The sequence below is a fragment of the Pelecanus crispus genome, chromosome 2 (genome assembly GCF_030463565.1).
Source record: "Pelecanus crispus isolate bPelCri1 chromosome 2, bPelCri1.pri, whole genome shotgun sequence".
Lineage (NCBI taxonomy): Eukaryota > Metazoa > Chordata > Aves > Pelecaniformes > Pelecanidae > Pelecanus > Pelecanus crispus.
Genome location: NC_134644.1, coordinates 155,503,618 through 155,520,246, shown reverse-complemented (window position 1 = coordinate 155,520,246; position 16,629 = coordinate 155,503,618). Strand labels below are relative to the sequence as shown.

The 16,629-nt window shown below is 36.8% G+C and overlaps 1 protein-coding gene across 4 annotated transcripts in view; it reads left to right on the top strand.

Annotated features, from left to right (window-relative positions):
- NUDCD1 (NudC domain containing 1) overlaps positions 1-16,629 on the top strand; it is a 52,785-nt gene that overhangs the window by 5,575 nt on the left and 30,581 nt on the right. The window contains exons 1-4 of one of the 4 annotated variants that reach the window (XM_075705463.1): positions 2,713-2,748; positions 11,252-11,388; positions 12,543-12,728; positions 15,149-15,332. In XM_075705463.1, coding sequence (XP_075561578.1) covers positions 11,350-11,388; positions 12,543-12,728; positions 15,149-15,332 — 409 coding nt within the window. In that variant the 5' untranslated portion in view covers positions 2,713-2,748; positions 11,252-11,349. Of the gene's footprint in view, positions 1-2,593; positions 2,749-11,251; positions 11,389-11,554; positions 11,599-12,542; positions 12,729-15,148; positions 15,339-16,629 lie in introns of those variants that run through there. The other 3 variants (XM_075705460.1, XM_075705461.1, XM_075705464.1) reach the window with 3 other exon arrangements.

Sequence of the window (16,629 nt, the reverse complement as noted above, 5' to 3'; positions counted from 1 at the left end):
TGCAGGATACATTCTGCAAGCAGTTGATAACCTTATCTGAAGTGTTTCATGACAGTACAGTACACATTTGTTTAATTTTGTGGTTTAAAATCACCTACAAATTGTATAGTTTCTGACTTGTGTTTATGAAGAATTAATTGCATATTGCAGTTATGCAAGGGATTTGAATCTCCTATTCCTGACCCCTTATTTATTATTCAGGGCTTGTCAGGACTACAGGTGAAAAACTCAAGGACAGAGAATTTATTAATGTTCTTCCAGCTTTTGTAACGCTTATCACCTTACAATTAGCTAATCAATAGTATATTGTTCCAAGAATTTTCTTGAAAGGTTATATATTTGCTTTAGGAAGCATCTAGTTTGGACTATTTTCGCTATTTGTGTGTGTTTTAGTTACAATTCTAACAGTAGCAATGTGTCTAGGGGGCCGGAGGCAGGGAGAAGTGGAGAAATGAAGCTATACAAAATAAGACAATTTTAGGTTTTCTGTGCTGAAAAAGCTTTACATGCTTCTCCATGTGTATTCTAATTTCAGAAAATCAGTTAATATAGCTATCCAGGAAGTAGATGACATGTACATGGTTTCACTGAAAATAATTATCCTAGATTATATTTCATTTGTCTTTAATTGTTTACAGAATATTCACATCATCTCCGGTTGTGTTGGGAAAAATATCTCTGTGATAAAGCTTGATTGTACAAACAGCTTTAACGCACATTTTCACAACACATCCTTCTAGTATCTTTTACAGTGTAATTTACTGTAAAATATTCTAATTAGTTAAAGTAGAAATTGGAATGGGTAGCAGTCTTTCCCATTATGACAGGTGTATTTTCTTCTCACTCCTTTGTTGATATTCTAGCTTTTTTTTGAAAGTCCATGGCTTGGGGAACAGTAATTTATTAATTGCAGAGGTACGGAAATCCCTCCTGTGTGGTGAATATGAATAATGATTTGAGCTGAGTGGAATTAATGCTGTTGGTTTGCAAATATCAACAGTGATTAGGAGACTAATTGCTACTTAGATTGTCATTTTGCAAGCGTTTTGTATAGTATGACTGGATTTTTTTAATTAATCAGACAGTATAACCTTGCACAGTTTCCTATAGCCACTTTTATGTTAATACCCAGTATCTCTAATGGGGTCAGTTCTGAGCCATCTAGTGACTGTCTGATTGATGGTATTGTGGTAGCTATGCAGTGGCACTGATTGCGCTGTCAAATTACTGTTTGGAATAACTGGTGTTCTGACAGAGTAGAATAAACTACTGCTTCAGTAGGTTTTAAGTAGATGCTAAAGAAGAGTGTAAGAAATCTAAGATGAGGACTGCTGCACAGTTGTGAATGGTCCGTTATGGGGGTGGATGGAAGTGAAATACTGGAAACAGCTTTGCTCTGTTTCTGAGCAGAAAAGAGAAGGAAGTGGAAGCTGAAAAAGTAGGAACTAAAATAACTGTTGCTATGAGTAGAATTAGCCTTGGGGTGCTTTCTCCATATGCTGGGTTTGAAGGCTAATCATCATGGGCTGACAGAGTTTACTTATAACTTTCTAAGGATTTTGCTTGTTGTGTGAAGTTCGACATAAACTTCCTGCAGGCAAGCTAAGTGAACTGGAGTTCCCATCTGTCTGAGACTATTTGCAGAAGGCTGGACGAGACCTCTGCTGATGTCTTTGCTAAAACTTGAGGATTTTTTGTATTTTGAGATGTTGGGACTACAGCTGCTTCATCTCTGTGTAGACGTGGAATAGGAAGAAAGAACTGCAGCTAGTTTAAATAAAAACTTGGTTAGTCTTAGAAAGATAACCCCAGTTGTGATTACTGGTAGCTGGGTGGAGGTTTTCTATTTGGAAATACCTTGCTCAAGTAGATTACTGTAAATAGTATGCTTCTTGACTTGAAGAAGGTACCATTGTAGTGAACAACCTTTTTTTGCAGCCTCTTTCAGTTAGAAAAAGCTTGGTCTGAAATTTTGATGCTGTCTTGGACATTTCTCAAGATTTCGACATCAGTGGGAATGCTAGGAACATAGGGGTTTTTTACCAATGACCATGTAATAATTCTGCTTTGTATTGTTATAATCTTTTGCCTCGCAAGCGTTGATAGCTTGGTTCAGAATTTAAGACTTGAAATCCATGTAGTTAGGCGGGATATTTCTTTTGGCTGTTGTTGGAGTTACCGTAGAGCAGAATTTTTTTTTCCCTTACTATAGTACCATGTACATATCAGGAATGATTTGTGCTCTTCCCAAGGAGACTTAAAAGTAGGTTTTACTTAGTTGTTGCATGTGTCGTTTGTCTTGTGAGGGTTATGGACAAATTGGATCTCAACACATGTTGGGAAGAGATGGTATGGGCCACTATGAATGGTAATGGTTATTACATGATCACGGTGAATGACTGCAGTGGCCTTCAGTGTGGATGACCTGCTTTCCAAGTTTATGGTAAAATTTTAAACTATCTGCATAAAGTAGTTTTCTTCAAATAAACCACACCTATGGACTAAGCATGGAAAAATTATTTTTAAATTATTAGTTTGAACTTTTAAATTATAAATAAATAATTGTTAAAATAGTCTTTTTTTTCCCCCCCAGCTGTAGCAGAAGTGAAACTTCGTGATGATCAATATACCCTTGACCACATGTGTGCTTTTGGCATGTATAATTATCTTCACCTTGATTCCTGGTACCAGGATAGTGTCTACTACGTTGATCAGTTTGGAAGGGTTATGAATCTGTCAGTGACTCTGGTAAGAATAAACTTTTTTTAAAAATTACTGAATTTGAAAAGGTACGGGGTAGATAAGACAGAAAATATGGCAAGGAGGATTCAGATGCAAAAACCGGGGGAAGCTATTTCCAGGAAGACAGGTAGATTAACACCAATACAGTTCAGCAGGAAGTGTGAAAGATTTTAAGTGAGGTTTCTGACATCTTTTAATTAATAGTATTGCATTAGTATTGAAATAATATTGCATCTGCTTTGATTCTGGGGAAGATAGAGATAAGGTGACAAGCTGAAGAAAAAAGTAGACACTTGTTTTCTAGTTGCTGGCTGTTTCTCCCCTACATTACTTGACGTTTGTCTGTTTGCTAGTTTGAAAATCCAGTCATTGTAGATATAAGGAGAGAAAGAAGCTGTATGCATTAGAATTAGAAATGAAAGCCTTTATATACTGATAGGTTAATCTGGGCATCACTCATTGGAGGCAAAAAGATGCTGGTGGTCCCGTGCAAACTTGAAATAGAGTGTAAGCAAGCTAGACCAAGTGTGAAAAATGTGACAATTCTCTGCTTTTATACTGATATTCTTAAGCAGTCAAACTTTCTGTTTCTTTTGAGCCATTTTAATGCATGGATGCACTAGTTTCCACAACGTCATTCATCATTCTGGAGGGGAAAGGGCATGGCTTTATGGACACCGGGTTTCTGGTACATGCAGTTGTAGTGCTTGGTCATTAAGGAATAGAAGACTGCGTTACTGGTGGTGATTTTGCAGCTATCACAATGTCTTCTTAGCTTTGAATGTATAATTTAGAGTAAGATTATATCTCTGACAGTTTTGACTTGTATCCTGTTGAGCAATAAATATATGCTTACGGTTTTTCACCACAAAGTAGAATTTTTTGTTTTCATGACTAACTCAATCTTTTTGACTCATCAAGTATAGCTTCTTAAATGTTCATCTATGTAGAAGGAAAAAATAAAGTCCATAATTGTATCCAGCTGTTAGCTAATTTAAATAGCAATGCTTCATTCATAACCAGTTATTTGGTTAACATTTTATGTTGAGAGAGGTAATAACATGTAGATACTCCGTTCTCATAATAAGATTTGCTCTTGCAGTAAATAAATCAGGGCTGCTGTTTGATTCTAACATAAAACAAAACAATGTTAATTTTATATAACAAGTCGGTTGAATTTTGCTATGAGATTAGTATAATTCTGGAAAATACAAAACGTGTCACATATTAATACCTTCCTCCTTCCTATAGCTGTTCCTGTTTCAGTCATAGATTTTGGTGTGACAGCTTCTTCCAGTTACTGTAATCTGACTTTTGGTATCATGTCAGTTGACATAAGATTAATTAGACTGTGCGCGTGTTAAATAGAAGGAATCTTTAAGTGAGTTGGGTGGAGGAGAAAGTCTTTAACCTTTTGTTAATCAAATGATTCAAAGTGAGTGTATACTGCTGAGGTGTTTAAAGTTTATGGAGTCTCTTCACACTGTTCTCTCTAGACTCCACAGAACATTTTGCTCTGCAGTCCACAGAGTACTGGCCTAAACTTATTTCATTGCTATAACTGACTACATGTAATTTTCAGGTTTGGAAAGGAAAATATCCATTGCCATGCTACCAAGGAATTTGACTTGTAACCCTGTGGGACAAAAGAAAACACAGGATAATGTGTGATTTTCGAGAGAGAGTGTGGCTTATTCTGTGCAAGGTTCTGGGAGTGGAAATTACTAGTCTGGGGCTAAGGTGAGAGAAATCCTGAAATGGGAGTTCTGGATTTTCCGGGAAATACAGATTGCCAGAGGATGGTAGGCTGAGAACTGGAGCTGCAAAATAGTTCCTTTACTTTTCATAGAACATACAGGCAGTTGGAGCCTTTGGCAGACTCTTGCTGAGACAGAATAATCTTCTGGGACTTCTTCCAAATCTTTTGAGATCATCTGGATTCCCAGTAGGAATGTCTAAAAGAAAGAAGTTTCTCAGAGAAAGCCTTCTGTGAACAGTGGTTTGTCACAATCTCATTTTTTGTGTTTTTTCCCTGTGGATGGTTAACCTTGACTGGCTGCCAGACACCCACCCGGATGCTCTCTCACTCCCCCTCCTCAAGAGGATGGGGAGAAAATAAGATAGAAAAGCTCATGGGTTGAGATGAAAACAGGAGGATCACTTAACAATTACCATCACAGGCAAAACAGGCTCGACTTGGGGGAAATTAATGTAATTTATTGCCAATTAAAAATAGAGTAAGATGGTGGGAAACAAAGCCACACAAAGCTCCTGCCAGGAGCTTGCTCGGGCGTGGGCTTTCCCTGGGCTGCAGTGCAGCTATCTGCCCCACTGTGGTCCTCCGTGGGCTGCAGGGGGGCAACCTGTTTCCCTGTGGTCTTCTCCAAGGGCTGCAGCACCACCGGCCTGGCTGGGGGGCTCAGCAGTGCCCTGTGGCGAGTCCCTTGGAAGCGGCTGTGCGCGGCGTGGGACAGACCTGGCCTCTGCTCACAGAGGCTGCCCCTGCAGCAGCTGCCCACTGCCAGCACAGCACAGATACCCAATACATTCCTTTATTAGGAGGGCACTAAAGTGTGGAAAGTTCTTTTTTAGCAGATAAACTAGATAAAGGATTTTACAACAGGCAGTAATTTGCATTTTTATATGCAATAAATTGAAATAATAAATATTCTTCCCTAGGACTGGTGGGTCCATTGGAATCTTCAAGAAAATGGCTTTTGGTTAATATCTTGTCACGAGTTTTAGATCCACCGAACTGTGAAATAAGTAGGCGTCATCTGTGTCCTAATACGCAATACAGTGCTGTTTTGCAAGGGAAACATGTTTGCGTATGTATAAAAAGGAATGTGTATTCAGAAACATCAACAAGGTGTCTCATTACAAATGTTTCTGGCCATATATTAGTCAAATGTACATTACAAATAATATTGTTTTCAGCCAAGTATAACTTACAAGTTAGCAACAGTCACAATTAAAATTAATGTCAGTCTTCTTTATAACAGAAGATGAAATAGGTTAACATGCTTATCCTAAATCCAAAGTGGAAAAACACATAGGCTTTTTAACATGTAATTATTTCTAGTTCTGCTTCCTATTTCTGTTGAAACTTTGATTCTAGGATGGCAGTGTGTTAGTTGTCCATAAATCACAAATTACTTAGGTGTTTAAAAAGTTGTTATCTGTGAAGGCAAAAAGTATAGATAATACCTTGCCACTTGCTCAAAATCAAACATAATTTAAAAAGAAAAGTGATCAACATGAGCAGTTTTTTAAGTTGATGGATGGGTATTCAAGTGGGTTCTGTTACACCAGGTTGAGAAAGTTGTTGACTGGAAATACTGTATAAAAGCTTTAACATTCTTCTATTACAGCTATTGTATTTCTTTCATTTAATAAGCCAGCATCGATATTTTGTTTTAAAGACCCAGTGGGTAGTGTAGTGGCAGGATTACAGAGTTGGGTTTTTTGGGGTTGTGGGGCTTTTTGCATCTGACTTGACTTTTTTGATCGCTTGATGTTTGTAATACCAGGATATAGCTGTAAAATAATTCAAAACTTTCTCCTCCAGCAGTTAAATACTTGGACTTGGTTTCTCAACCTTCAGCTCTTCTTGCAAAGTCATCTTTGCATCTTTTTATATTCAAATAATGGAATTGAGAAATTGCGGCAACTGTAAATCTTCTTACACTTAATTAAAATCCTTATTGGTATCTATATATTTTCATCTTTCTGAATTCCAGTAAGAATTAGCTGTGGAATGCTGTTTCTGTAACTTTCAGTTAACTTAAGTTCAGAACAACTGTTAGTGGCACCAGAAACAATGTGAGAATTCTGTTTGAAACAAGTCAGGAAGCAGAGAAAGTGAAGAACAACAAAATCTTGTAGACTTCTGTATCAGGGTTTTAAATACATGGCTCTTCATTATTCAGAATGCTGGGTGTGGACATTTTTGCTCAGTTAGAGAGACAAGTCTAATGCCTAGATATTTTGATTTTTCATAAAAACAAAGTTTTGTATTTGTTACGGCTACTTTGTGGAAATTGCCATATAACTTACAGCTTTTAGTTTTTCCTTTCTCTTTTGGTATGTTTTTTCTTGTTCCCTCTCTTTTCCTGGGAAAATTCATTCTTTTTTTAAATCTCTTATGAAATATCGCTTGTTTCTACAGTATGACAAACAGTTTGTGACTTTGGAACAATAGAGTTTCTTAATACAACTTAAAAAATTTAAATCTTACAGGCATGCCACTTTAAATCTTACAAGCATGCCAAAGAACCTAAGTAGAATTTCACTACTTAACTATGTAAGCTAAGACACGCTTACTTAAATGGAGCCTGGCATGGGGGAGTCAGGAACAGAGGGAATTTTTAAGCTTGCATTTTACATTTTACCTCTTGTACCTGCACACTGGCTCCTTATCCTGAGTACACCCTGGCTCGGTCTGCCTGGCTTTGCCTGTGGAAGAACCGTTTGCTCAGAATTTCTATACAGATTTGAAACCTGAGCTGCTTAAAAGGCTCAAAATCAGGGTTAGTGCCATAGCCAGGTGAGGCAAAGAAGCTGCTGAAAGGAAAGGGGTTGTTGTAATAGTGAAGGCACGCAGATGAAATCTGGAATAGACAAACGGAATCACAGAGGCCGAAAGGAAGCAGAGTACGCTGTCAAAAGGTATAGAAGTGGGCAGAGCTAGAATTGAAGGCCAGTGGAAGAGATAAGAGAGAGACTTGGGAGTGAAAAATAGTTAAACAAAGGAAGAATCTGTGTAAAGAAGTGAAGGGAGATGAAGAACCAGGTCTGACGAGAAGCTGCATCTGTTTTTTTCTTAAAGAAACTGTGTTGCTGTCATTTAAACCTAATTACAGCAAGTAAATATGACTTCTATTAAAATGACTATAGTTGTTTTAGCCAGTTCTTACTAGTATAAAACGTGACTATAGTATCTCAGCATGCCCACATACTTCTGAAGCAGAGGGTTACTTTTAACCTGTTAACCAGCTGGTGAACAGAGAAACAGTAAGTCGGAAAGGAAATCTGACACAGAAGGGTTTTGAGGACAGGTTTTGTTTCAGCTTCAAGTAAGTCCATCCTTTTCATTATTGGACTGAGATTAGAGACTGTTCTAATAAATGCCTAAAGTTAAATTAGTGAACAGAAAGGTTGTGAATAAGAGCATTACCTTTCTTGTCTGTTGAGAGGGAGGCTTTGTAATGTGTAATGAAGATTATTTTTCACTTTTTTCAGGAGATGTTTTTGAGTACTGACATTCCTGCTCAGTGCTGATAAATCTGATGTGTGTTTTAGAAGATTAAATGGTTGATAGTTGATAATTTTTTTTTTAAATGACATCCGAAAGTATTTGAAGCTTACTGTTAAGATTCTTTTGAAGGCTGACAAAAATGTGGTCTTCTGTAATGTTACATAGTATAGCCCTGTAAATCATTGTTAACAGGGCTGATGTTTCATCTTTCCATGATACGATGCATGGGATTTTTTTTTTTTTTCCCTAGGCACGGTAGTCATACAACTTGCTAGTTACAATGGAACACTTTTATTGTCGAAAATACTGCCCTTCAGTGAAACCTTAAAATTAAGTAAAAGATGAGGAAGCCAAAATTCTTTGTGTCTAGTGTTTGTGAGACTTTTGTTTTGTTTGGGTTGTGGGTTTGTTTGGGGTTTTGTTTGGGTGGGTTGGTTTTTTTTATTCTTTCATTCTCCCTTTCTGAATGTGTTATAAAATAGTGAAATAGTTAAAGGGGCATAGTGATGCAACTGAATCTACAAAGTGACCCTGAATGCTTCCGATAATTAAAAATCAAATTTGCATCTTTTCCATTGCAGGTTTCATAATAGCCCCTGTGCCTTTTTGTAGTACACAGTAATCTCTAATACAAATTTAAGTAGGCCCAAAAGGCAAACAGGCTAGCTGTTTGTCATCTGGTCTTTTTTGCTGTTGCTTATTAGGATGGTACTTACCCAAATCCAATGTATCTTGCTTACCTTTGAACATGTTTTAAATGCACATCTGATTTAATAACATCTGGAAAATATGAAGGATTTGAAATCCCCTCAAATACAGGAATCTCAACAAATGAGGCCATGGCATGCTTTGCATGCACAAGTGTCGTCTTTCTGTATTGGATACCCATGCACAAGTGCAAAGAACTCTTTTAAAGATGGTGCTTTGTATGTATATTTTTGACTGCCTTATTTCATAGATCAGAATGAAAGAGTTTCTTTTGCTAGAAGTTGATATGTGTATAGATTATTTCCCCTCCACCCCCCAAAGCTATCCATTGCTTGAGTGAAGATAGAGGGACAGGAGGTGCTTACAAAATAGTACAATAATTTGTGGCTGAAATTCCAGGGCCTGTAATGAGACACTGTTTTAATCTGATACTTTTTCACTGCTGTTTCTTAGTCTCATGCCCATCCTTACTGTAGTAAGAGAGTGCATTTTGTGTGGCATAGAATAGATAAATACTTGTTGTTTCCCCACCCCACCCCCCATTTTCAGTACAAAAATGTGCTTCTGTTTGTGCTTCTTTTTACATACTTGTAAATATCTTCAAAACTGTTCCTGTAATGTTTTTCTTTCAAATCTGTTTTTCTATTTTTAAAAATGTGTTGCTACTTAAATATCTTTTCATTTTAGTGACACTAATGCTAATTTTTAGTAACGAGGGAAGAATTTCCTTATTGTGAAGCAGAGTTTTCTGATTTGTGGAGCTTCTAAAATAATTATAGATCAACTGACTGGAAATGAGCCTAGTAAAATAAAACTAATTTAATTGGCTCTATGACCATTAGTTATGTTCTCACCATAGTCTATTTGTTGTTGAATTAAGAAGATAGATTGGGTTTAAAAAGGGAAATGTTGATCTGTAGGATCAAAAGGCCAGTCAGGCACCTTTTTTTCCAGAGATGATTGTTTATTTGTTCAAATATATGTACGTACACTAGCCTGCAAAATATCTATGAAACCTGTTGTATTTAGTTTGGTTTATTTATGGTATATATAAAACTGTCTGAGGGATGAGGGGAAAGGACCATAACTTCATGAGAAATGTTTCTTTAAGATAGAGAACAGAAACAACAGGAATTGGTTTTGTTTGTTATTACTGGAAGACCTTTTTGGGGACCTCCTCAGATCCTGAAGTCTATCAATCAATATGAGGGGCAAGGGGGTGAATTTTTTTTTTTTTTAATTATATTGTTAGTGTCCACCATTTGTTTTAGAATCGTAGAACAGTCCAGGTTGGAAGGGACGTCAAAAGATCGTATGGTCCAACCTTCCATGGGAAAAGGAACCTAGATGAGATTATCTAGTACCCTGTCCATCTTGAAAACCTCCAGTGGTGGGGACTCTGCCATGTCTCCGAGGAGATTGTTCCAGTCATTGATGGTTCTCACTGTAAAAAAAATTCTTATGTCGAGATAAAACCTCTCCTGGTGCAACTTTTACCTGTTGCCCCTTGTCTTCTCTATGTGACTCCTTGTGAAGAGAGAGCCTCCATCCTCTTTGTAGCTGTCCTTTAAGTACTGGAATACTGTGATGAGGTCCCCCCGAATCTTGTCCAGGGAGACAAGACCTAACTCCTTCAGTCTTCCCCCATAGGGCAGGTTCTCCAGCCCTTTGATCGTCTTCATGGCCTTCCTTTGGACCCTCCCCAGCCTGACCATGCCTTTTTCAGTTGTGGGGACCAGAACTGGACGCAGTACTCCAGATGTGGCCTGACAAGCGCTGAGTAGAGTGGGATGATCACATCTCTCTCTCTGCTAGTAATGCCCCTGCAGATGCAGCTCACGATCTGACTTGCCTTTGTTCCTGCAGCAGCGCACTGCTGGCTCATGGTCAGCTTTTTGTCCACCAGGACCTCCAGGTCCCTTTCAGCAAAGCTGCTTCCCAGCCACACAGATCCCAGGCGGTACTGGGCTCTTTGGTTATTCTGTCCCAGGTACAGGACCTTGCACTTGTCTTTGTTTAACTTCACAGTGTTCTTGCTACCTCACTCTTTCAGGCTAACTGGGTCTCTGTGCAAGATGGCTCTGCCTTGTGACATGTCTACCTCATCACCTAGTTTAGTGTCATCAGCAAATGTGGTGAGGGTGCTTTCGGTCCCATCATTCAGGTAATTTATGAAGGTATTGAACAGTGTGGGGCCTGGTATCAATCCCTGGGGGACCCCACTTGTGGCAGGCTGCCAGCCTGTTTTATTTAGCAACTACTTAGTTCAGTTGAAAAGCTTCAAGCAATTAACTTCTGTTTTGGTTATTTGAAAGATTATAGAGATGTGACTGTAATGTTGCTGAATCTCCAGTCTACGTCTTATGTTTTTCTGTAAGAATATTTTGTTTGTGCTCATAATGCTGCAGCCTGATCTGCTTAGTAAGTAGCTGATCAAACTGTATTGCTGATAAAGTATGTCCGGACAGTTTTTTAAACTGCGATGCCAAGTTCTTTTCAAATCATAAAGATTTGGTCAGGTTTTTTTTTTTTTTTTCTAACAAGCCCCTTGGATATTCAGAGATTTCTTCAACTCACAGAAGGGAGGTAAATCATAGTCCTAAGAAGGCAGCGGGTGTTGCTGGCATTCTGCAAGCCAAATAATGAGCAGAGATTTACAAAGCCTTATTCAGCAAAGAAAGGTCTGTATGTAAGAGTGAAGGCACAAGATAAAGAATAATCCCTAAAAGATACCCTGGAAGACTTGCCTTTGTTGTACTTAATGACAGCAGTTGGAAATCCAGTTTACAGCAGGAAAGCAGTTTCTTCTGTTGGAATTAGCAGGAAATGAAAGCAACACTGAACTAAAGCAGGAGTTCTGAGAACAATTACTAGAACGATAGATGAAATTGGTAATCTAACATTCATTTTGCAATATTATTCAGTCATGCCGATTTGTGTAAAGTTTATACAGCAGGAAATACTGGATTTTTCCTTTTTGGAATTTTTTTTTTTTTTGTAAAATCTAGTAATATGTATCATTTTTTAAAAATCCATATATCTGTTATCAGTGGAGAATTGTATCATGTGTGCACTTTGTTCACTATAGTGTCTCTGTTTATTCATGCTCAAAAACTATCTATGCTTGTAGTTTGGCTTAAAAACAAAAAATAAGATTGCAGTGTGCCACTGTTACAATATGCTAACTAAATTTATCCTGATGCGTAGTATAATCATAATGTGATGGAAAAGTTATTTGCAAATACGATATGAATTAGTACGGCTTTTCTTTGCCAGCTAATCACAATTGTTACTTCTCTAACTTATTGAATAAAATTATCACTCTGGGAAAGCTGAGAAATTGTATATCAGCTTGAATATGCCAGTTGTGTAAGAATAGGCTAAAATTCTTTTTAATTTAGACGTGAGTTTTTATGAACTAGTACAATTCTGTGGCTTTCATTTCTTTTAAAATCTCCACATTTTTACTGGCACTACAATTATCTGAGGTAAGTGATTAATTATATGGGAATGCTAGGGGAAAAGAAGTGAAAAGCCCTTTTTTTTAATGCAAAATGTAATTAGTGCTCTGAAATGGAAGGAAAAAAAAATGGTGCTGAAATATCAATTATAGAACACTCATGTTTTCAGTAAATAGAAACCAACTGAATGATGAAATTCCACCACCTTTTCCACGTATGTGGGAATGATGCTTGCTACCCACCTTTCTCCAAATACGCTCAACTGCACAAAGAAACTGCTGAATTGCTGCTGAGATTTGTTTTTCTTAATTTGTCTGTAAAACTGAAATTGAGAAATACTTCATAAAGTCTTAGTGTATGACTGTTTACTTTAGGACACTGCTCTCCAAAAACCAAGAGAAGTTTTCAGGCTGCCTACCGACTTGACAGCTTATGATAATCGCCTTTGTGCCTCAATACACTTCTCATCTGCCACATGGGTTACCCTTTCTGATGGTACAGGAAGACTGTATTTAATTAAATCAGGCAAGCGTGGAAACAGTGCATCTGAAAAGTGGGAGGTAAGTCATTCAATAACATAATTAAGGACTGTACGTCTACCAAATAATTCTTATTCTTGCATGTCGTGTGAGAATTGCAGGTATGTAATGTTGTGAAGAATTAAGCTTTAAATCATAACTCTGTGTCACTGATACAGGATTGTGGTCAAGTATAAAGATCATTGATATTTATACTAATAACTAAATTAATTATCTTGATGCAAAAAATATCTCAAATTCAAGTGTTTGAAAGGGAACAGCCTTTTGACCGAAGAAGAATTTGTCTAAGTAAAAGTGAGTGTTCTAAATAGGTGGCTAAGTGTCTAGCATAACTTTTTTAAAAAACATTTCCCCTTTCCCTTCCCTATTCATATGTGTCTGTCTAGGATTTCCATCCTCCCCCATGTTTTATTGTTCACTATTTCAGTTGGCCTGTGGAATAATATATTTTTTTTTTTTTAAAAAGTCTGAAATTAATGTCAACCAAGCTAAAAGGTTACTTTCATTTTTAAGTTAGGATGTTTCTGGTTTGTGTGATGCTTGTCTGTGCAGATGTAATTGTGCTTGAAATATCCACCATTTAATTTGCCCTATCTTAAAAATGCATCCACAGAGACTAGAATAAAACTTAAACAAAACCTGCTGATTAAAAAGCTTTGATAAGTAACCCTGAGGGTTACCGGCAGAGCAGGTATAATGTAAGCAATATTATTTCCACCTCTCTGGTAGGGAAAATCTTCATACTGTGCACTTAGCTCTGGAAAATGATTGGTGCTTAATATTTTTACTTAAAATTGTTGATTGTAACTGAAGTATGTCTTCATGTTTCTCATGAACGATTAACAGTGATTAAAGTGTTACCTAATTAATTATTTTAAAGAGTATTGATAAGGAACATTTTTTGTATCCACATCGAGGTGATCTTACTACACTAGTAATGGTATTGGCTATCCTGCTTGGACACAACAAATATAATTAAGCTACATTTCTACCTGAGCTATTCAGTCTCCTGGTTGGTGGTTAGTTCCTCTTTACTCATGAAAGACGATTCTGGTATGAAGCTTCCACATTTTGCATCTGTTTTGTTTATTAGAAGGCAGTTTCCTAAGTGATCAAGGAGGTTTTAGTATTGGCAGGAACTTAGGTTATGTCCTGAAGTGGAAGATTTCAGCATGATTGATTAGCTCCTTCCCCTGTATCTTTTGAGAATTGAGTAACTAGGAAATTAGTCATCCTGTTCTTTAGGTGGTTGGTAATAAATACCAACTGGGTTTTATTCTGTTCTTTGTGACAGTATTGGTACATAGATGGACATTGGAGTTGTCAGTGTAACAAAACCATAACATTTATATGTTGAGGTTCTGTCACCATTTAAATTCACTTTTTGAGTATTTAGAGCATGCAGTGGTTTACAGTGATGTTAACATCTCAACCCCATAAATCCTCAAACCTTATCAGGTTTCCGTAACAACAGCTGGATTGAGCCTAGACTCATTCAGCCACTGCAGCTTGAATTCCTTATCATTTATTCTTTCATTTTTATGTGGTAATGTTCTAGCAAATAAAGAATGTTTTGTTTCTTCTTCTCTGCTGCTTGGATTAGTTTTGTTTTTATCTTCTTGGGATTTTTACTGAATGAGTACTTTTTTGAGAAAAGCTGAAATGCGTAGTTTCTAGAATTAAAACTTTCAGCTATAGGTACCAGCTGCTAAATATCTCAAGCTACAAGAAGTGCAGTCCTTCTGCATGAAATTATTTCATGTTTACAGTGGTGCTTATTAGCTTTTGTGCTGGTATTGGCTGGGATAGAGTTAATTTTCTTCACAGTAGCTAGTATGGGGCTATGTTTTGGATTTGTGCTGAAAACAGTGTTGAAAATACAAGCGTGTTTTTGTTATTGCTGAGCAGTGCTTACACAAAGTCAAGGCCTTTTCTTCTCACACCACCCCACCAGCGAGCAGGCTGGGGGTACACAAGAAGTTGGGAGGGGACACAGCTGGGACAGCTGACCCCAACTGATCAAAGGGATATCCCATACCATATGACATCATGCTCAGCATATAAAGCAGGGGGAAGAAGAAGGAAGGGGGAGGACATTTGGAGTGATGGCGTTCATCAGTTGTTGTACCTCTACTTATTGTAGTAGTAAACAGCCATAATGCAGACAGTTTTGTGGATCTTTGTGCTTTCTATAATGGCCCCTTATAATGATTTTATAATACGAGCAATAATAATTAAAAGCATTTCAGAACAGTGGGTTGATAGCTAAGGAGGGAGGAACCAGAAATGTATGACATTCATGGATTCATATTGGCAGAGGGGTTTGTAGGAAGCAAACTTCAACTGATTGGACATTCACTGAAGCCTTTCAGTGCTTTCTGAGAAAGAGCAAGACTTCCAGTTTTAACTGACTGACTTTTTACTACAATTTTGTCTTCTAGATTGTGTTTAATGAAGAACTAGGAAGTGCATTTATTATAGCACACAGTGTTTCATTTGTAAAATCTGATACGCATTCAGTAGCTGTGCTGCTGCTTAGGGTAGAAAAAGATGAATTGGACACAAAAGGAAGTGGATTTCATATTACCTTGGAATGGGTTACAATTACAGAGATAAGCAAAGAGGGTAAGTGTTTTACATTTATATTGATGGTGAGTAGTGTTTTTTTAAAAAAAAATCATGCTTTTATGCTTTTGTCGTAGAAGTTGATTGTTCCTCAGGTTCTGATGCTTCCTAGGTAATCTTTTCTTATATTTTGAGATCAAGTTATTGGTTGTAGACTTAAATTCTGACAAACATTTGGAATACAGGAAGAAGTAAAGTTTTATACATTTGCAGTTAATGTAATTAGAAAACAAGATAGAACTTTACTTTGTGATGTTATGAAATGCAATTCCTATTTAGCTTGATCTTGTAAAATCAAAATCATACAGAACTATTTCTAAGTAGTCTGTTACATTTTTAAAAATGTACTTTTTGTATTGTTACTGTTTCAAAATGTTATACTTTTCAAAATGGATATGGGTTTTTGTTTGGTTATGTTTCGGGGGTTTTTGTTGGTTTTTTTAGCCTCCAATTAACGGTGTCGTGGGACTGGAATTAATATGAGAGAAATATAAGAACTGTAGCATAAAAAGTAAATACTGCATATTCTAGGTTTTCCTACAATAAAAGACTATTAAGTTATACAGTGAGTTTTACACCAACACATTAAAAACATATTAGTTAGTGTATTAATACCTACTAATTAATGTATTATCCTAATAAAATTTGGCAAAGGGTAATTTACCTGTTCAATATGACTATATATACTTACGTTAAATATCATGATTTCCATAAGGGATACAAGACCCCATGCTAAGCGTCTGGTTTAAAGATGTGTGGATTAAATTACCTTACCTTTTTGGGAAGACTATGGTATGGTCTTGTTCATTATCTTCCAAAAAGTATAATTTTGATACTGATAGAAACGAGATCTTTAACTACTTGAACTAAAGCAGTGGATGCATGCTGCGATGTTACTATCCAAATGTTCTTTGGTCTCCTACATATATAGTAAGAATAGGAGAATGAGTGCCTTTATTCACATTGTCTGCTGTTGAAACCTTGGTGATGGAAGTATTTCTAAGAAAGCCAGAAAGCCACGTGAAATTGTCTTATGCTTTTGTAGCCACCTAAACAAGAGAAAGATGTTCACTTCTGAACGTTACTGGTTATATGTTGTAAGAAAAATTAAATCAGTAATACTGCCAGTTTAGAACTGAAGAGAGTACTAAAGAGAGTACTAACACAAACTTTTATTAAATTTTATAATACTGTATATTTTCATAAACAAATCCTTTTTTACAGTGTGTTTTTTATAACTTAAGACAAATGTTCATGGAATGAAACCTTTTCCATAAAAGTGTATTTAAAAATCTTT